At 40.8% G+C, this 21,117-nt stretch overlaps 1 protein-coding gene across 1 annotated transcript in view; it reads right to left on the bottom strand.

Moving 5' to 3' along the window:
- COG3 (component of oligomeric golgi complex 3) overlaps window positions 1-21,117 on the bottom strand; it is a 61,047-nt gene that overhangs the window by 25,435 nt on the left and 14,495 nt on the right. Inside the window, exons 7-15 of the mRNA XM_070380275.1 lie at window positions 20,432-20,557; window positions 17,604-17,684; window positions 15,602-15,645; window positions 15,008-15,134; window positions 14,319-14,410; window positions 13,062-13,201; window positions 11,738-11,898; window positions 7,563-7,674; window positions 3,898-4,022 (exon numbers count right to left, since the gene is read on the bottom strand). Of these exons, the coding sequence (XP_070236376.1) occupies window positions 3,898-4,022; window positions 7,563-7,674; window positions 11,738-11,898; window positions 13,062-13,201; window positions 14,319-14,410; window positions 15,008-15,134; window positions 15,602-15,645; window positions 17,604-17,684; window positions 20,432-20,557 (1,008 nt within the window). The remainder of the gene's footprint in view (window positions 1-3,897; window positions 4,023-7,562; window positions 7,675-11,737; window positions 11,899-13,061; window positions 13,202-14,318; window positions 14,411-15,007; window positions 15,135-15,601; window positions 15,646-17,603; window positions 17,685-20,431; window positions 20,558-21,117) is intronic.

The following is a 21,117-nucleotide window of genomic DNA, read 5'->3' as shown; positions in this document are numbered from 1 at the left end:
ACTGATAAGGATGTGTATGAGCAAAATATTTATTACTAGGCCACCATCCTGGTCTCTTGTCTCGTGCGTAATGATTTATTCTCTATTTGTACTGCTACCTTCTCTTCTGTTTCTCATGAGGCTACTGCACAGTGAGACAAGATTAAGGCTCTCTCTTGCTAGGTCAAGATATACCCATTTGAATGCAGAGTTCCAAAGAATAGCAAGGTGAGATAAGAAAGCTTTCCTCAGTGATCAATGCAAAGAAATAGAGGAAAACAATAGAATGGGAAAGACTAGAGATCTCTTCAAGAAAATTCGAGATACCAAGGGAACATTTCATGCAAAGATGGGCTCAATAAAGGACAGAAATGGTATGGACCTAACAGAAGCAGAAGATATTAAGAAGAGGTGGCAAGAATACACAGAAGAACTGTACAAAAAAGATCTTCATGACCCAGATAATCACGATGGTGTGATCACTCACTTAGAGCCAGATATCCTGGAATGCAAAGTCAAGTGGGCCTTAGGAAGCATCGCTACGAACAAAGCTAGGGAGCTGATGGAATTCCAGTTGAGCTATTTCAAATCCTGAAAGATGATGCTGTGAAAGTGCTGCACTCAATATGCCAGCAAATTTGGAAAACTCAACAGTGGCCACAGGACTGGAAAAGATCAGTTTTCATTCCAATCCCAAAGAAAGGCAACACCAAAGAATGCTCAAACTACCACACAATTGCACTCATCTCACACACTAGTAAAGTAATGCTCAAAATTCTCCAAGCCAGGTTTCAACAGTATGTGAACCGTGAACTTCCAGATGTTCAAGCTGGATTTAGAAAAGGCAGAGGAATCAGAGTCAAATTGCCAACATCCCCTGGATCATCGAAAATGCAAGAGAGTTTCAGGAAAACATCTACTTCTGCTTTATTGACTATGCCAAAGCCTTTGACTGTGTGGACCACAACAAACTCTGGAAAATTCTGAAAGAGATGGGAATACCAGACCACCTGACCTGCCTCTTGAAAAATCTGTATGCAGGTCAAGAAGCAATAGTTAGAACTGGACATGGAACAACAGACTAGTTCCAAATAGGAAAAGGAGTACCTAAAGGCTGTATATTGTTACCATGTTTATTTAACTTATATGCAGAGTACATAATGAGAAATGCTGGCCTGGATGAAGCACAAGCTGGAATCAAGATTGCCCGGAGAAATATTAATAACCTCAGATATGCAGATGACACCACCCTTATGGCAGAAGCAAAGAAGAACTAAAAAGCCTCTTGATGAAAGTGAAAGAGGAGAGTGAAAAAGTTGGCTTAAAACTCAACATTCAAAAACCTAAGATCACGGCATCTGGTCCCATCACTTCATGGCAAACAGATGGGGAAACAATGGAAACAGTGACAGACTTTATTTTCCTGGGCTCCAAAACCACTGTAGATGGCGACTGCAGCCATGAAATTAAAAAACACTTGCTCCTTGGAAGAAAAGTTATGATAAACCTAGACAGCATACTAAAAAGCAGACATTATTTTGCCAACAAAGGTACATCTAGTCAAAGCTATGGCTTTTCCAGTAGTCATGTCTGGATGTGAGAGTTGGACTATAAAGAAGGCTGAGCACTGAAGAATTCATGCTTTTTAACTGTGGTGTTGAGGAAGACTCTTGAGAGTCCCTTGGACTCCAAGGAGATCCAATCAGTACATCCTAAAGGAAATCGGTCCTGAATATTCATTGGAAGAAGTGATGCTGAAGCTGAAACTCCAATACTTTGGCCATCTGATGTGAAGAACTGACTCATTTGAAAAGACCCTGATATTGGGAAAGATTGAAGGCGGAAGGAGAAGGGGACGACAGAGGATGAGATGGCTGGATGGCATCACTGACTCAATGGACATGAGTTTGAGCAAACTCCAGGAGTTGGTGATGGACAGGGAAGCCTGGCGTGCTGCAGTCCACAGGGTCGCAAAGAGTCAGACGCGACTGAGTGACTGAACTGAATTTGCTAGGTCACTCACCCTGCCTGCCTTAGGAAGACAGCTTCGATTGAGACCCTCTCTTCTTCCTACTCATGTCTGTCTTTACCTTCGATTGGTCAGATGGAGAGGGATAAGATTTGAATGTAGGCTAGGTGAAAATGTAATGGGCAGGCCTAGGGCATAAAATAAAAATAGGCACAGTGTCGTTTGTGGGCCTACCTACTGTTTGCCTAAAATTCCCGCTAAGCACCTAAGAGACTTCCCCAGGGTCTGTGATGACAATGGGTTCTATGTGGAATGTGGCCCCCCGGTATTTCCCCTGGGATCCTGGCTCCACCGTACGAAGTTTCTGAATCCCAGCCTAACACTATCATTCAATACATCTACTGGGAGGACCTGGGGAAGAAGGGCTGCCAATATCCAAGTTTCCCTCTGGGAGAGATCTCAGCAGCTGGGCAAAATGGCTGAGAATCCAACTCTGTACAGGAGACCTGGCCTCACCCCTAAAAGTCCCAGAATGGAGTAAAAGGCGCTTTCTGGTTCAATTCCAGAATCTCTGAGCACAAACTCCAGGAATGATGCAGTTTATCATAGATACCAAGTAGTGAGCTCTCCAGTGAACCCATGAGTCCGCTGTGCAATCCCGCTCAGGCCAGAGGGCGGTGAGCACAGAGGATCTCCAGAGTGGGAGGGGATACACACGTTCCCTTCTAAACCACACTCTTAACAGACAGTGGCTTCTGAACAATTAATTACATGATCATTGTAATCTTCCCTGATGGCTCAGATGATAAAGTATCTGCCTGCAACACAGGAGACCCGGGTTCAATCCCTGGGTTGGGAAGATCCCCTGGAGAAGGAAATGGCACCCCACTCCAGTACTCTTGCCTGGAAAATCCCATGGACGGAGGAGCTTGGTAGGTTACAGTCCATGGGGTCACAAAGAGTCGGACATGACTGAGCAACTTCACTTTCTTTTCTTTTCTTTCTGTATTTGATCACTTCTCTCTTCATATGCTATTTAAGTTGTAATGATCAAATTAATTTTTGAAAAGTGAATTAAAGCCACTGAGTTTTATAAACCATTTTTTGGGGTTTTAACACTAACAGTAAATAAATGTAGACAACTGATCATTCAGTGATTGATAAACTGTTAAACTGAAATGCTTAAAATAAATGCCACCTAAAATAAATGTGCAGTATAAGTTGAGGCTAAAAAAACTAAAAGGGTACTGCTAATTTCAGCAACTAATTAGTCCATGGTTAGTAACACATGTAATCTGTTTAACAAGGAACCCTTGTTAAAGAAGTTGATTTAAACTGAGTACACACATGTATACCTGTGGCAGATTCATTTCGATATTTGGCAAAACCAATACAATATTGTAAAGTTTAAAAATAAAATAAAATTTAAAAAATAAAAAAAAATAAACTGAGTACAAAAGTAGTTGCATTCAGTACTAAATGTGTATTATACGAAATATATGTATGTGACACTGGACATATTAACCTTCCTGCATCTTTTTCTTCATCTATAGACTAAAGACAGATAAACTAATCAATAGTTTTAAATGTGTTTGTAGCCATGAGAAACAATAAAAGCTACAGGCTTTCAGAAACAATAAAAGTTATATGTCTTTTTCTCAAAAAGACAACTACAAACATATAGATGAAATTTTACCCACAACTTCAAGGTGTTCAGAGACTACCCAAAGCCCATGAGAGGATTCTGAGGGCCTACAAAACACTCAGGTTAAGAATCTCTAAGTTAGATTGATTTTAAAGTTACCTCTGTATATAAAAATCTTATTATTTGCATCTAATACCAAGCAAAATATATTGCATCAAGATCTTAAAATTTAAATTAAAAAATATTTTAAGTCACAGAGCAAGCAATTTACAGTAAAGATACAAGGATTGACTGACAGACATACGTCTATACATCTGTACAATTTGGAGAGACAGACAAGAGTTCGTCGAACTGTAGGGTACCACATTCCATGAAGATCTGCTGGAGAAATCGTGGTCTGCTGTCTAGGATTGAGAGATTCAGATGAACCTAAAACCCCAAGTGGAAAAGAAGACATTTCACAGGTCTGTCTTACATGCACAGCAATTATACACGGTTAGTTTCTGTTACCTATCAAAGGCTGGAGGTATCCATTTTCTCTAGCCTCGTCTCTAATGGAGAATGTCAAAGGAATCTCCATAGTGACAAGTGAGATTGAACACACTGACCGAGAACACACTTGAATACCCACGTCTGTACATTCCAGCCGCCCACACGCAGCCCAAGTTGCCTTCTCCACACTGGAATCAATTATCTTTAGGAACTACATGAGCAGTATACACACATTACAGAATACCACGCACCCAATAAAAAGGAGACGGATCTAAACATAGTCATGTGGACACAAGTCGGGGTGGGAGGGGAGTGACAAGAAAACAAAGCACTTTAAACAGGAAGATTAATCAAAGCTCGTTTGCCTGACAGCCTTCCACGTGCAGAACTGTATCACTTTCAGGCCCACACAGTATATCCAGTGCCCAAGTGACCAGAGCTGTGTGTCCAGCCCCCCGCCCCACCCCAGCCTCCCCAAGTCAGAAAAGGGAGCTGCCAGCAAGTGTGAAGAGGGGAATGAGAGGAATGTAGCTGCACAGCTGCACAGAAACACTTCTGTGAGAGAAGCACAGTCACCCGGGTGGAGGGACCAGAATTCGGATGAGCCATCAAAGTGGAGCTGAGACCACACTCTGAGACAAGAAGGGCAGACTGAAATGCAGGCTGCGTATTAGAACACATCAGGAAACATTACCAAAATTTTCATTGCAACAATGGTTTATGGTTACATGAAAGATGTCCCATTTTAGGGGGTGGGGGGAGAGATGCTGAAATACTCAAAGGTAAAGTTGCAATGATGTCAATAACTCACTTTAAAACAATTAGCAAAACTATAGATACAACATGATAAAATGTTAAGTCTTAAATCCAGGTGGCTGGCATAGGTGTTCATTGTATCAGTCCATGTTTCTGTGTATTTGAATTTTTTTAAATAATAAAAAGGTAAAAGTATAGCCAAGCAAAACAGAATTCATTTTTTAAAAAAAGAGCTATAGGGAATTCCCTGGTGGTCCAGTGCTTAGGACTCTGTGCTTCCACTGCAGGGAGCCTGGGTTTGAACCCTAGATGGGGAACTAAGGATCCCGCAAGCCATGCAGTGCAGCCAAAAAAAAAAAACAAACATTTTAAAACAGCCAGATCCGCATATGCTCAAAAGGAGACCTGGAAGCCGTGGAGTGGATTTATGCAGGAAAGGGCTGAGGGCAACGTTGAGGATGGGTGCTTTCTCTTTCATTCTATAAGCTTTTTTTTTTTTTCAAAAACATGTGATACTTATACAATTTTAAAAAGCTCTGCCTTACTTTAAACTAGGATATCTCCTTTATATAAAATTTCTTAAGGAAAAAGAATGAACTAGACAAATTATATATGGAATATTTAGGAGATTAAGTATCCATAGTTTTGCTGAGAATGAGGCTATCTGCAGGATTCCTCCTTCAAAATGAAACAGCCCAAAAAGTACTCCCAAGTTAAAGTTTAGTGAAATAAATGTGTTTAAGTAGCTTAATGCCGGAAGTCAATTTATTTGTTCCTTTTTTCATTTTCCTGAAAACAGTTAATAGTTGAAGCGGCAGATGGGGAAAGTTCCTTATACAGCCAAGTCCAGGGCCTACTGGCTGCCTCTTCTGAGGAGCAGCGCAAACCGGCTGCAGGGCGTCTCCCGCACCTGCTCGCCTCCTCCTCCGTGAGCCTCAGTTGCCCTCACTTGCTCGACATGGCGATGAAGGGTTACGCGTATTAAAGATACTGATAATCAGCCTCTTCACAGGATGGACCCTCCGCCAATTTGCCAATTTGCCCTGACATCTACTCCTACTGCGCTTCCCTGGTGGCTCAGATGGTAAAGAATCTGCCCGCAATGCAGGAGACCTGGGTTGGATCCCTGGGTGGGGAAGATCCCCTGGAGAAAGGAAAGGCAGGCCACTCCAGTGTTCTTGCCCGGAGAATCCCATGGACAGAGGAGCCTGGCGGGCTACAGTCTGTGGGCTCACAGAGTCGGACACGACTGAGCGACTAACACTTTCACTTCTTCACTACTCCTACTACAGGAACATCACATCAGTTAAAGGCCTCACTTTAGAGGCACCTCGTATGTACTTCTGACATAGCAGAAGACCAGGGAAAGTGATTACTCTTTTTCTTTTGCTCCCCTTGCCAAGACTCAGAGTCCCGGTTTCCATTCCCAATTCCACCTCCATTCTGAATAACATCAGTAACCATATGGATGACCCACGTGGTTGTCCCTGACCTTCGCAACTCCAGAGACCTTTGCTTCCATTCCTGCACCCCTAGTCCAGATAGTTTAACTTTCTTTCAGAATTACTTTCTTATTAATTTCTACAGACTTTACTACTCCGAACTATTCTACCTCTTAATTATTAAAACTCGGTATCCCACTCTCTGGCCACAATGTCCTCAGATTTCTTATTTCTCAGCTCTTTACTCAAACCACTCTGCCAAGCCCTCCTCTCTGACTTCATCACACCCTCTCTTCCTGCTTCCCACCCCTCTGGCTGTTCCTTCCCTGCCAACCTGGTACCGGTCCACTCCCTCCATCTGCTCCTAATGTCAGCCCCTGTTACAAGTCTCTCCCCAGACTTCCGCCACTATCCTGCCACTCTCTGTCCTGGGTGATCTTATACGATTCCAAAGTGTCAATGACACCTCAGTCTTTATCTCTAAGCCAGTCTTCCTCTTTATAGCTCTAGAGCAGTGCAGTCCAAGAGGACTATTATGTGAATCATAAATGTGACACATTAAAACGCCACCCTGGACTTCCTTGGTGGTCCAGTGTTTAAGAATCCACCTGCCAACATAGGGGGCACGGATAACTCACGAGTTATCCAGGGTGACTCTAGACAATTTTGCTCCTTGCATAACATGCACCCTAGTTCAAGCTATCCCATACATTTCTGTCGCTTTTTCACCCCAGTCCAGGCACATTTACAAAATGCAAAACTGATGGTACAAGTAGCTGGAATTTCCAAGTCCGTGAGAGTATCACCTGACACCTACCACACTCTGGCCCGCCTCAGCTGCTCCTTCCCTATAAATAACTGGTGCCGAACCCACCAAACCACATGAGCTCTCCAAGCACCTATGGTATTCCACTCCTGTCTGCAGGCCTCCACGCTGCTCTGTCTTAAACAACCTTATTCCACCTGGCTCTCAGACTCATCCACACGACAGCTTTCAGATTCGACAGCTCTGACTGAACCTGCCTTTCTGCACGCAAAGCTCATTCCCCTTCACAATTCTTCCATGGTCCTTCCACGGTCCCAGAGTCCTGTGCGTATCTTTATCCTGTCACCCCGGAACTTCTTGCTTAATGCCTGTGGCATGCCAATCTCCCCCGACTAAAGTATGGGCTCCTCAAAGCCATAAACAGTTTTTCATGCCTGAGACACGGCAAGTCCTCAATATAAGTTTATTAAATGAATGAATTAAATAATGGAAGTTAAAGACAGCATAACATACCAGATTTTGTTAGACTATTAGGAGGCTCTGCTTCTTCTAACCGAACATCTGAAAACGAAGCTTCTGAAGGTGATAACTTCTTCTGTTCATCTTTTAAACTCTGAGCAATTTGCTATATAAAGAAATCAGAGAACATTAAAAGTAGTTTTGAGCTGTGTCTAGCAACACGAACACAATGTTTCTATAAAGTAAAAAATATATATCCTAATTCATGAATAAATGGACTACTTAAGAGAACCATGCCAAAACAGCACATAGAAATGAAGAGTTAAACTGGCAGTGTCTCTATTTTCATAAAAGCAAACACAGACTTTCCTGAACCACTAATTTCAGAACCATTACAAGGTATGTGCTAAAGAGTCAAATATACAAGGTTCAGATTAGAAGCTTAATTTTCAACTTTATATTTAGAAACAAAATACTCAGATTTAAGACTGGATACATTGTGGATGTCAGACATGCTTGTATCAAGTGTTAGCTAACTCACACCATGGTTTTCTCTTTATGTGAGAACAGCTACAGTTTGGTCTTTTTTTAAACAGATTTTTAAAAATTATCTTATGGACTGGAAACTATCTGGCTCTTCTTCACTGCTTAAAAAATATCATCAAATATACACATCACTAACTACTAAGGGGGCAGTGAAAATCCTACCAAGTTACACTGGTTATACAGGCGGAAATACACAGAAATGAAGGCCTGAAAGACATTCAGCTACTGACAAAAAAGAAATGGCCAGATAACTATTCAGGAGACAGGCTCCAAATCAATCAGGCCTGTCCTTTCATTCTGCATGCACAAATCAGAAAATATAGCTAATCCCCAAAGGGCACAGAGATGTAACAGCCAGACCACGCTATACCCCCGACCCTCACCAAAAGAAAACAAGTAGATTCACTGAAAGCGGTATCCAAGAGGTCTAAACCAAGAGGTCTACACAAGAAAAGACTCAAGACACTGGCCATGTGATGACGGAATAAACGTATCCAATCTACCACTAAATTAAACTGGGAGCGGGTATACGTGTGTGCTAAGCCGCTTCAGTCATGTCAAGCTCTTTGTGACCCCATGGACTGTAGCCCACCAGGCTCCTCTGTCCATGGGATTCTCCATGCAAGAATACTGGAGTGGACTGCTACGTGCTCTTCCAGGGGGTCTTGCCAACCCAGGGATCGAACCCACATCGCTTACATCTCCTGTATTGGCAGGAGGGTTCTTTACCACTAGTGCCACCTGGGAAGTCCAAGGTGGGGACATGGGGAGTACATAGTAAACTTAATCACCTGACATCCTATCAGACAGAATTATTAAAACAGGTACTCTATCTAGAAAACAAAAACTGATATTCACAAGGAGACAAGGGAAGAAAGGGAGGAAGGAGAAAGCGAGCACAAGTCCCTGCATCAGGCTTAGAAGCAGACCCACTAACACCAGTCTGCCCAAGAAGCTGGCACTGCTGAAGGTCCCCACCAAGAAGGCACAGGCTGCTCCTTCACCAGGTAGACACCTTCCTGAGGTTATGAGCCCCAGCAAAGGTCATCTCCGTGGTGCCCTCCTCTGTGCTCTGACCTGTGCCGGTAACCCCATGGGCAGGAGGGACATGCTGCCTAGAGCTTTGGGCTGTGCCTCCAGCTTTACTGTGGGCCTGGCCCGTGAGGGGGTGACCAGCAGGTCCAAGGTGCACTGACTGGCTGACTTCCCAGGGTGCTGAGAGCTCAGCACAGGCCAAGGCCCAGGGTTGCCGTCACTAACTTCCCGGAACAGTTGGTGACACCACCAACTCCCCCACCCCGCCCCTTCCCATGTCCTGTCTCCACTGCTATAACCTGCAGCAGTATACCTGACTTTGTCATTCCAAAAAATGAATCAATAAAAATAAGAAGCTCCAAGTTCTAATTCTGTTTTAGCACTAATACCCTAGGCATTATTTAAACTCTGTCCAGCACTCAAAGGAAATGAAAATACATTTGTAACTGAAAGATTAGTGAGATGTATCTAAGTCTTCAGACCACAAATTGGAGACGAGTACTGTGTAGTTTGGAGAAGGCAATGGCACCCCACTCCAGTACTCTTGCCTGGAAAATCCCATGGACAGAAGAGCCTGGTAGGCTGCAGTTCATGGGGTTGCTAATAGTCGGACACAACTGAGTGACTTCACTTTCACTTTTCACTTTCATGCATTGGAGAAGGAAATGGCAACCCACTCCAGTGTCCTTGCCTGGAGAACCCCAGGAACGAGGGAGCCTGCTGGGCTGCCGTCTATGGGGTCGCACAGAGTCGGACACGACTGAAGCGACTTAGCAGCAGCAGCAGCAACTGTGTAGTTTTGAGTAGACACATTTTTACTAAGAGACCATGACACATGGTTATGTGACCATCCACTCTGGTGGCTCATATGTTACTAATCCTCTTCTATGTCACTTACAAACAACAGGCAGATCTAAAGGCACAAGGTGAGAAATACGGTCAGGCTGAGCGGGTCTCGGCCAGCAAGCTTGCTTCCTTGCCTTCCTGCTTTTACCTACTTTGCTTGATTGTGCATTACTCCGGACACGGGCTCCTCATCCTCTAGGAGGGTCAGAAGCTCCCGTCGCTGCATCCAGTGGGGTAGCTAACCTGGAATCACCTTCAAGGCCACAGTCAACACAGAGGTCTGACCCGAGGAGGGTCTGGAAACAGGCCTGGCTGGCAGCTGCAGAGAGTCTCATTGTCACAGGAGGGCCAGGGTGAAAAGCTAGGAAGTTCAGTACAAAACTGCTACAGGACACCTGGGAGCAGTGTGCAGACCCTGTGGAGCACGAGCTGCCCAAAGCTGGTGGAAGAGTTCAGGGACCTGACCAACCGGGCTGGGCTTAGGAGCCAACTGTGGAAACTTCTTAAAGAGAAGGGAACACCAGAGCACCTGACCTGTCTCCTGAGAAATCTGTATGCAGGTCAAGAAGCAACAGTTAGAATCAGACATGGAACAGACTGGTTCCAAATAGGGAAAGGAGTACATCAAAGTTGTATATTGTCATGTTGCTTATCTAAACTTATATGCAGAGTACATCATGTGAAATGCTGGCCTGGATGAAATCAAGATTGCCACGAGAAATATCAATAACCTCAAATATGCAGATGACACCACCCTTATGGCAGAAAGCGAAGAAGAACTAATGAGCCTCTTAATGAAAGTGAAAGAGAAAAGTAAAAAAGTTGGCTTAAAACTTAACATGCAGAAAACCAAGTTCATGGCATCCAGTCCCATCACTTCACGGCAAATAGAGGGAGAAACAATGGAAACAGTGACAGACTATTTTTGGGGGCTCCAAAATCACTGCAGAGATGACTTCAGCCATGAAATTAAAAGACACTTGCTCCTTGAAAGAAAAGCTATGACAAACCTAGACAGCATATTAAAAAGCAGAGACATTACCAACAAAGGTCCATCTAGTCAAAGTTATGGTTTTTCCAGTAGTCATGTATGGATGTGAGAGTTGGACTATAAAGAAAGCTGAGCGCCGAGGAAGATGCTTTTGAACTGCGGTGTTGAAGAAGACTCTTGAGAGTCCCTTGGACTGCAAGGAGTTCCAACCAGTCCATCCTAAAGGAAATCAGTCCTGAATATTCATTGGAAGGACTGATGCTAAAGCTGAAGCTTCTATACTTTGGCCACCTGATGGGAAGAACTGACTCATTAGAAAAGACCCTGATGCTGGGAAAGACTGAAGGCAAGAGAAGGGGATGACAGGATGAGATGGTTGGACGGCATCACCGACTCAATGGACATGAGTTTGGGTAAGCTCCGGGAGTTGGTGACTGACAGGGAAGCCTGGTGTGCTGCAGTCCATGGAGTCGCAAAGAGCTGGACACAACTGAGTGAATGAACTGATGCCACTTACAAACAAAAAAGAAAACACAAATTCAACTTAAAAACAGAATGCATAATGGAAAAGAAGAGATAACTGAACAGAATGTTTCTAAATACAACTTAAAGGAAGGACCAAAAAAAGAACACTCTAACAAATCATTTCTGTTCAGTTTTGTTAAAATGTTATTTCCTAAGATTTCACGTCAAGTTTCCCTTGATTTTGCATCCTGAATGAGAATTTAAAAAAATATCCTATCTTCACCACGTTTGGTATAAAATATCCAAATGTGTGGGGGTGGGTAAAAGATCCAACAAGAAGACCCACCTCCATCATAACTAACTTATCAGGATACGCTAGATCTCCAGGAGCTGGTTTGTAGCCTGTGATGTCCGTCTGAATGTAGATGTGGGTCCGGTAGACAAGCCGCTCCTGTACATCTTCTAGCATCTGCTTTACGCCAGCTGCAAATGCCCCCAGCTGTTCAGCTGATTTAAAAACAAAAGTGCAATCACCCATTCCTTTAGATTTAGAAAATACTTTCTTTAAACAAGCAAAAACATTACAAAATTGTCTACAACAGGAAAAACCAGTCTTGCTTCAGGGAGTGGTTATATTCTATTTTGAAATAACTGTCTTTCAATTTCCTCAGATTTAAAGTTGGGAAATAAATTTGCCCTTAGATCTTCTTCCTGAGACTCTCTGAAATAACTTCTATTATTAATATGAATAATAAAATCTTAGTTTTAAAGTGCTCTGTGACTTTTAAAAGGTATCTCATATAGCTTCATACCAATCCTGAGAGATGGCTAAAGCAACTTGTTAACTGAGTTAATCCCCATTTTACATATAAATTGAGTTCCACAGATACTAAATGACTTGCTAACATTCTTACAAGGAAAAATGAATAAAAAAATAAAATGAGGGAATTTCTCAGAGGCTCAGTGGTTAGGATTCTGCACTCTCCTACCAACGGTCCAGGTTCAATCCCTAGTCAGGTGTGTGTGCTCAGTCGTGTCCTAATCTTTGTGACCCCAGAGTGGACTGTAGCCTGCCAGGCTCCTCTGTCCATGGATTTTCCAGGCAGGAATACTGGAGTGGGTTGCCATTTCCTTCTCCAGGGGGTCTTCCTGATCCAGGGTCTGCTGCACTGCAGGAAGATCCTTTACCACTGAGCCACCTGGGAAGCCCCAACAGTGTACTAGAAATGCCCAAACAAAACTAATGGTTGGTTCTCTCTGGATTTCAGATGCCAGAAAGAACAGTAACTGCAATTATTTTATTACTAATTTTATACAGACTTTAAAATTCTTTCCCCATTATTATTTTAGTCACAGGATAAAGTGGTTCAAAAAGAGACAAGGCATCAACCTAAGTTTTAAATATATTAAATTTGTATAGGGATGTGGGGGGGGTGGGGAATGGATAATCTTTTTCAAATTCACTGAGTCACAGATATAATTTAAAACCACCTTTCGGGACACTTCGTTGGTGGTCCAGTGGCTAAGACTCTGTGCTCCCAATGCAGGGGGCCTGAGCTTGATCCCTGGTCAGGGAACTAGATCCCACACCCCACAAAGATGACCCAGTGCAACCAAATTAATATTTTTTTAAATAATCTTTGAAATGATGATTTATACTTATCATTTACCATTATTCTGTACATGATCTTCAAGCACCTCATTTTTAAGAATCCCACAAAGTTCCGAGAGAGTTTCTAAGTGAATAACATGAATGATCAATGGCCTGAAGACATCATACAACGACACACACAGTTTCTCCAAAAGTTCACTAAAATGAAAGAATGAAACATGGTTACCAGTAGTAATCCTTTCAGTATTTTCTAATAGTTTAAAAGTCACCCTTAATTACTTCCAGCCAATAAAAATAATGAAAATGTACTGGAAAATAATATGCGGGAACATTAAATAATGAGAAGTGAAAGGCTGAAAATAATTCTCTCAACTGTTTTTGGTAGAATCAATAAAAAAGCTCAGAATAAGCAATTCTCACAGTCAACAAATTAGCTGGCCCCAGCTGAAAGTCAATTTATTATAATTTTTACTTACATTAGCAATAATCTTGTGCATGTCTTTGCAAAAACAATATATTTCAGTAGACTTAATTTTCCTACACCATAAATAATCTACACTATAAAATAATTTGATTATTTTTTAATTTTCCTACACTATAAAATAACCTACACCACTATGAATCAAATGGTGACATTTTTCCCAGGAAAGACTGGTTCAAAACTCTTGAATACATACAGATTTAGATAAACAAAACTCAAAGTATTCTGGACATGCGCCTAGTATTTTGACAATTTTAAACATTTGAAAAGAAAAAAGTGAGGCTGTCTATAGTCTTTACATTGTCAACCGTACTCTTCTATATGTAGTCTTTCACCAAAACCATGAGATGTGTTTGTTTCTTCCCCATTATGAGAGTCATAATCTTGGGATTCTTATGAGTCAAAATCGCCAATATGAAGAACCCAGAAGTGACTAACAGTGGGTTTGAAAGACACTTTGAGAAAAATACGAAAAAGGATTTTAAATAGTATCTACATTTTTAAGTATCTCTCATGAGTTAGAATCATACAATTTTTTTAACTAGAAAGAATTATTATACTTAGTGGAGATAAACGGCTCCATATACCAAAATAGCTGCCTATACAGGATTCTTACTCTTGTAACTTACTGTTTCCATAATTATAAAAATATGAAAGCATATTGGCCTTTAAGCTGCAAATTTATTTCAAAGTAAATAGCCACTGTCTCACCCAACAATACTCTGTTCATATATCCACAAAAATTAAAACATGCCTTAGAGTACTACTATAATATGATAAGCCATTAGCAAATTAAATCTTAAAAACAAGAATTGGAGTCCATGTACCACGTACTCTAATTTTGACGTTGGTTTTGTGAAAAATTCATTGTAAAGCTGGTGCTCATCCTGGCACACATGAACCATAAAGGCACAGCCACTGCGAATCTGTGGGAAACAAGCACACACCACCTCTAATTAAAGGCGCATGACAACTCCAGCCAGCACTCATGAAGTAAAGCAAACATTTTATTTACAAAGAGACTGTGCATATATAATTCATAAAAGAACTTCCTAAATAACAGAAAACGGTTTTCGGCATAATGGGGATATGGATGACTTTTATTTTCTTACATTTTCTAAACTTTTGACAATGAAAAGTACTCTTCCAGTTCAAAGGGGGGTATGTAAAAAAAGAATCTATATGTACTTTCCTACAGTCTGAATTAAAATCACACTAAATAAAAAAGCACTTCTGCAGCAAAAGCTAAGATTAAACTGTCTACGTAAATCCACCAACTCTGAAACTTCATCTTTCAAAAAATAATACTTATTTGTAAATCATCACATGCTCAAAAAATAGATCAAAATTAGAATATTTTGCCCAAATGAATGCTAATTACTAAGTGAGATTTGTCAAAACTGAAAGATTCTGTCACTTTGTTGATGGGGGGACCAAAACTTATTTACCCACGTGCAGTCTCTAGGGTGTCAGAACAGCTTCAGAGAAGGTTTAACATGAAACCACAACAAGCAGAAACTCACCAAGGCGCAGTGGTCTCTGTTATTCTGGCTGGTCAACTCTGTTACAGTGCAAGTAATACTGGGGCCCAAAAGGAGTTCCCGCTGATCCAGGTAACACTGGTGGATGTCAGTTAGCAGTTGTTGGTATCTGATGAAAAGCAAATGAGACTGGAGCATAAACTTCTGATTCCAGGTATGTACGTTAAATCTGATCTTAAATCCCAAAATAGGGTGCCAAGCCCCCAAGGTTATATATGGTTACTGATCACTTGCCCACATTAAAAACTAGAAATGTTTATGTATATAAAGAAAAAGCAAACAAATCACAATGATCTAATAAAACCTTTATCTTTTAAAGAAAGATTCATCTTCCAGGAGTAGTGGTCCTACATCTACCTCAATGAGAAGAAAATCCAGCTATATGGGAAAAAGATGCTTTGTAAACTCATGAAGTCAGGTCTATGACCTTGCTCCCCAAATTGAGCTGTGTGCCACAAGAAAAGGCTGGTATAGCACACAGGTAATTGCTAAGAAAACATCAAGGACACAGCAAACTTGGAAAAACAGCACTTCAAGGAAGGTAATTTGGAAACTGAAGAACCTGTGGGTACTCACTCAGGTATTTTTTCAGATCGTTGTTCTATCTGTTCAATGAGAGTCTGTGGAATAAAGAAAAGCTCACTAACTTCATCTGTCTTAGTTATACTTTTAATTACTTTCTGATTGTAACAGTAAAGAAGCTCATGTTAGAAAATCTGGGAATACAAAAAAGCTGAAACATAAAAATCACCTAAAACGCAAAAATTAAAAAAAAAAAAAAACAGTATTTTAGAATATTTTCTTTCAGTATTTGTATATACACAGTTGTTTTCCTTTTTAAACAACACTGGAATTATACTATATATTCAGCTTTACAATCTGCTTTTGAAAAACTAATATTTTAAAACACTTTCCTTTTATTAAATAACTTCCGTTATCAGATGAAAATGTTTGAAAAGCCTTAGCCTACTGCCTGGCACTTAGTAAACAGTCAGTGAGTCATCATTATAAATACTATTTAAAACATTACTTTACATGGCTATTTGATATCCTGCTGAGTGGATGCACTCTAAGTCAGACATTCTTCTATTGCTAGTCATCAAGGTTGTTTTCTAAGAATATCAGCCCAGTGGTTAAGAGCTCCGGGTCTTGAAGTGAAACTAGAGGGTTTAAGTGCTGACTCCCAGTGGCTGTCTGAGTCCAGAGAACAAGCCCACGACACTGAGATTCCATTTCTGACCTTGGAAAGCTGATACAATAATAATACCTAAGTCCCAGCTGGGGACTCCCAGCACTGGGTCAGAAAAGATAAAATATTTTTAGAGACTTTTGTTCCATTCTGCTAAAATGTTTTTGAGGAAGAAATTAAGTATTAATACATTCCATCAGCAGTATCACCTGTCTCACCAAATTCTGAAAAACATTGACTATTGCACCTTACTTTGTCTACTTCTAACAGACCAAAAATACCACTTACTACTGAGCCCTCATGCCTACACCATTTTTTCTAATCAAAACTGTATCACTGTTAATTGACTAACAAGCAACCAACCTGCTGCTGCTGCTGCTGCTGCTGCCGCCAAGTCGCTTCAGTCGTGTCCGACTCTGTGCGACCCCATAGATGGCAGCCCACCAGGCTCCCCCGTCCCTGGGATTCTCCAGGCAAGAACACTGGAGTGGATTGCCATTTCCTTCTCCAATGCATGAAAGTGAAAAGTCAAAGTGAAGTCGCTCAGTTGTGTCCGATTCTTAGCGACCTCATGGACTATAGCCTACCAGGCTCCTCCGTCCATGGGATTTTCCAGGCAAGAGTACTGGAGTGGGGTGCCACTGCCTTCTCTGGCAACCAACCTGGCACAATCTAAACCTCAAACTATCAACTAGCTGCTGTATCTTCTCTAAACAAGACCAAGTTCCTGCTTTGAAAAACAAAAACTCCTTTCCACTTACTTTCAAGATGGATACAAGGAAGAGAGTGGGGTCAAAGTCAGCAAAAGCAGACCACTCTTTCTAGAAACTTCACAACAATAAAAAAAGATACACATCCCAGCTCCAGTCAGCTGTATCTGGGATGACACTGGTTTAAAATATTGTACTGGTTCTCTGCTTTTCCTGAACTAGCATGACATGGAACACCCTTCCTGAGATGGTCTCTGCCACCATTCTCACTTATCATCACACTCGACTAAAGTCTGTGTTCTAGCATCAACAAATTACATGAGGTTCTCCCCAAAGACATGTCTTTTATGCTTCTAGTACCTTCCCTGTACCTGTTGCTCTCTCTGTAAAAAACATCCTTATCAATCCCCCCAAGTCTTCTCTAAATTCAAGCTTTTTAAGCTCAAATATCAGCTTCATCTGGAAACCTTCCTTGAGCATCACAGAAGAGCTAGGTGTTTCCTGCTCTGTGGGCTTAAAGCCCCTCAACATATACTGCTGTAATGTGGAAGGACAAAGCCTACCATTCATTCATGCTCATTTTTCTGGTATAAGCAATGGACCTAACATACATTAGCGTTTCCAAAGGGCTGGCTAAATAAATTTCATAGCAGTATCTTTTTTATGTCAATAGACTTACTCTGACTTTGGGGGCAGCAGCTCGAAATTTCACATAAAATAGTGTAAAGGCATTGTCTGCATTAGGTACAGATGAAGGATCCTAAAGACACAAGGCGGAGGACAGAGAAGGCAGGTAATTAGCAAACAAAAAATTATTCAGAAAATATAACACAAACCATGTCATATGACTCCTGCTTGGCCTATATACCAACCAAAAGCTTACAGAGAGAAAGACTAAATATTGTTATTGCTACATATAAAATAATTGTGTGGAGCTGCATCTCTCTCCTTTTCATAATTAAAATTTATCCTATGCGTCAAGAATTTTGGCGGTAAAAAAGACTGAATTCAGATTCACAGTCATTTACGGACTGTAGAACATTGGTCAAATTATTTAACCTCTCTGAGATACAGGGCATCCATTAAATGGAGACAAAACATATGCACAAACGTTTTACAGAGCTCAGATATAAAGCACTAACACATAGTAAGTACCATAGTTTTCAAAATTAAAAATTTTGCAAAATAGAAAAATCATACAATCTGTTCTGTAAGCTAAGAGCAATGTGAATGATGAAATGCAATACAAAAATCAGTAGCTCTGAACTGAAAGCTCAAGAAAATATTCCATATTTTTAGAAAGTAAGATTAAAAAATAAAATGTATTACCTTTAAGGTTTTATTTTTTTTAGGAAAGAAATGTGCTCAATGACCATCCTATCTAGCTCCACTCTTATTTTCTAACCTAACACTCAGCTAATTTTCCACCTAGCATCTACCACAATCTTTAATTGATTAATTTATTCCTTTACTGATTATTTATCCTGAATATAAGCTCCACAAGGGCAGGGACCTTGTTATCTCCTTTCACTACTGTACAGTTCCCAGTCCAATGCCAAGCATTTAGGAAGCATTCAATAATAAAGTTCCTAAATAGAGAAAATTAAATAATCCATCATTTATAAAGAAAAATATTTAAATCACCCATCATTTATAATTCCACCACTCAGAACCACTTTTATCGTTTTGATGTATTTCCTAGTATTTTCTTTAAAAAGAAAAAGTTTAAGTGAGAAATAGTCTGAATCTTTTTTATTATTTATCATATAGTACTGAATTATTTCTCACACTCTTATGTATTCTTTGAAAATAAAACTGTGACAAACAAATATATATGGCCATTTTTCTTATTATAAATGAAGTTGCAACGTATATTCTTATTTAACAATAGGTTAAAAAACAGAGCTCAGTCAGTTCAGTCGCTCAGTCATGTATGACTCTTGGCAACCCCATGGACTGCAGCACGCCAGGCCTCCCTGTCCTTCACCAACTCCTGAAGCCTGCTCAAACTCATGTTCATGAAGTCAATGATGCCATCCAACTATCTCATCCTCCATTGTCCCCTTCTCTTCCTGCCTTCAGGCAGCATCAGGGTCTTTTGCAATGAGTCAGTTTTTCCCATCAGGTAGCCAAAGTACTGGAGTTTCAGCTTCAGCATCAGTCCTTCCAATGAATATTCAAGACTGATTTCCTTTAGGATTGACCAGTCTGATCTCCTGTAGTCCAAGGGACTCTCAAGAGTCTTCTCCAACACCACAGTTCAAAAGCATCAATTCTTCGGTGCTCAGCTTTCTTCACAGTCCAACTCTCATATCCATACATGACTACTGGACAGACCATAGCTTTGACTAGACGGACCTTTGCTGGCAAACTAAAGTCCCTGCTTTTTAATATGCTGTCTAGGTTGGTCAAGTGTCTTAATTTCAAGGCTGCAGTCACCATCTGCAGTGACTGTGGAGCCCCAAAAAATAAAGTCTGTCACTATTTCCACTGCTTCCCCACCTATTTGCCATGAAGTGATGGGACCCAATGCCATGATCTTCGTTTTCTGAATGTTGAGCTTTAAGCCAACTTTTTCACTCTCCTCTTTCACTTTCATCAAGAGGCTCTTCAGTTCTTCTTCACTTTCTGCCACAAGAGTGGTTTCTTCTGCATATCTGAGGTTACTGACATTTCTCCCAGCAATCTTGATCCCAGCTTGTGATTCTTCCAGTCCAGCATTTCTCATGATGTACTCTGCATATAAGTTAAATAAGCAGGGTGACAATATACAGCCTTGACATACTCCTTTCCTGATTTGGAACCAGTCTGTTGTTCCATGTCCAATTCTGTTGCTTCTTGACCTGCATACAGATGTCTCAAGAGGCAGGTCAGGTGGTCTGGTATTCCCATCTCTTGAAGAATTTTCCACAGTTTGTTATGATCCACACAGTCAAAGGTTTCGTATAGTCAATAAAGCAGAAGTAGATGTTTTCCTGGAACTCTCTTGCTTTTTCGATGATTCAACAGATGTTGGCACTTTGATCTCTGGTTCCTCTGCCTTTCCCAAATCCAGCTTGAACATCTGGAAGTTCACAGTTCACGTACTGTTGAAGCCTGGCTTAAAGAATTTTGAGCATTACTTTACTAGCGTATACAATGAGTGCAATTGTGCAGTAGTTTGAGCATTCTTTGGCATTGCCTTTCTTTGGGATTGGAATGAAGACTGACCTTTTCCAGTCCTGTGGCCACTGCTGAGTTTTCCAAATTTGCTGGCATATTGAGTGCAGCACTTTCACAGCATCATCTTTTAGGATTTGAAATAGCTCAACTGAAATTCCATCACCTCCACTAGCTTTATTCATAGCGATGCTTCCTAAGGCCCACTTGACTTTGCACTCCAGGTTAATCACCATTGTGATTATCTGGGTCATGAAGATCTTTTCTGTATAGTTCTTCTATGTATTCAGACTAAGGTTATGGAAAATAAACGAATCAAACCCCCCCCCACCTCACCAGTTAACTCACCCTTTTTAATAACTGATTTGTGAGGTTCTGTAGTGTGTTCACAGTGTATGTCTTCATGAGGTGCAAAGCTTTAGAAAGACACTGCTTAAACTTCAGTAAATATACAGGATAATCTTTAAAATTCGGCTGTAAAGGAAATGGAAAGATTTATAAATATGAAAGAAACATTAACAAAGCAAACATTTAATGAAAACCAACCTTTATGCAAAGCTATACAGAAAGTTCAAAGGCAGGTCTTATGTAGGTCATACACTCCTTGAAGACAAATACTATGACTGTCTTGGTCATAGCCAAATTCCCTGTGCCTGACATAAAGCAGGGCTCAATAAATATTAGCCATTTTTAGCAAAATATATTTTCAGTACCGCACAGACCTCAAGGCTAATATGTGAGGCCCAACTAGGAAAAGGATTGGAGTTGGGTGAAATAAATAAAGTTATAAATCCTCAGTGGACAGAAAGAGATGGTGATTACATCAAAGGGCTTGTCCTTTCATTTCCCCTGCCAAGTAATAATTTTTGTTTTCAATGAAGTACCTAGCAAAATAGGAAGTCAACAATCTAAACAAATCACTAGCCCTGTTAGATGGGATAAAGCTGTGTCAGCCAGACCCTTTTTCTACTTCAGGGGCTTCCAGAGCAGCTGAAAGTACAACACTTTTTTACATCACTACTGAAAGTGAATAA

This window comes from Bos mutus, chromosome 12 (genome assembly GCF_027580195.1).
Source record: "Bos mutus isolate GX-2022 chromosome 12, NWIPB_WYAK_1.1, whole genome shotgun sequence".
Taxonomy (NCBI): domain Eukaryota; kingdom Metazoa; phylum Chordata; class Mammalia; order Artiodactyla; family Bovidae; genus Bos; species Bos mutus.
This window is presented reverse-complemented; position numbering and strand designations above follow the sequence as displayed.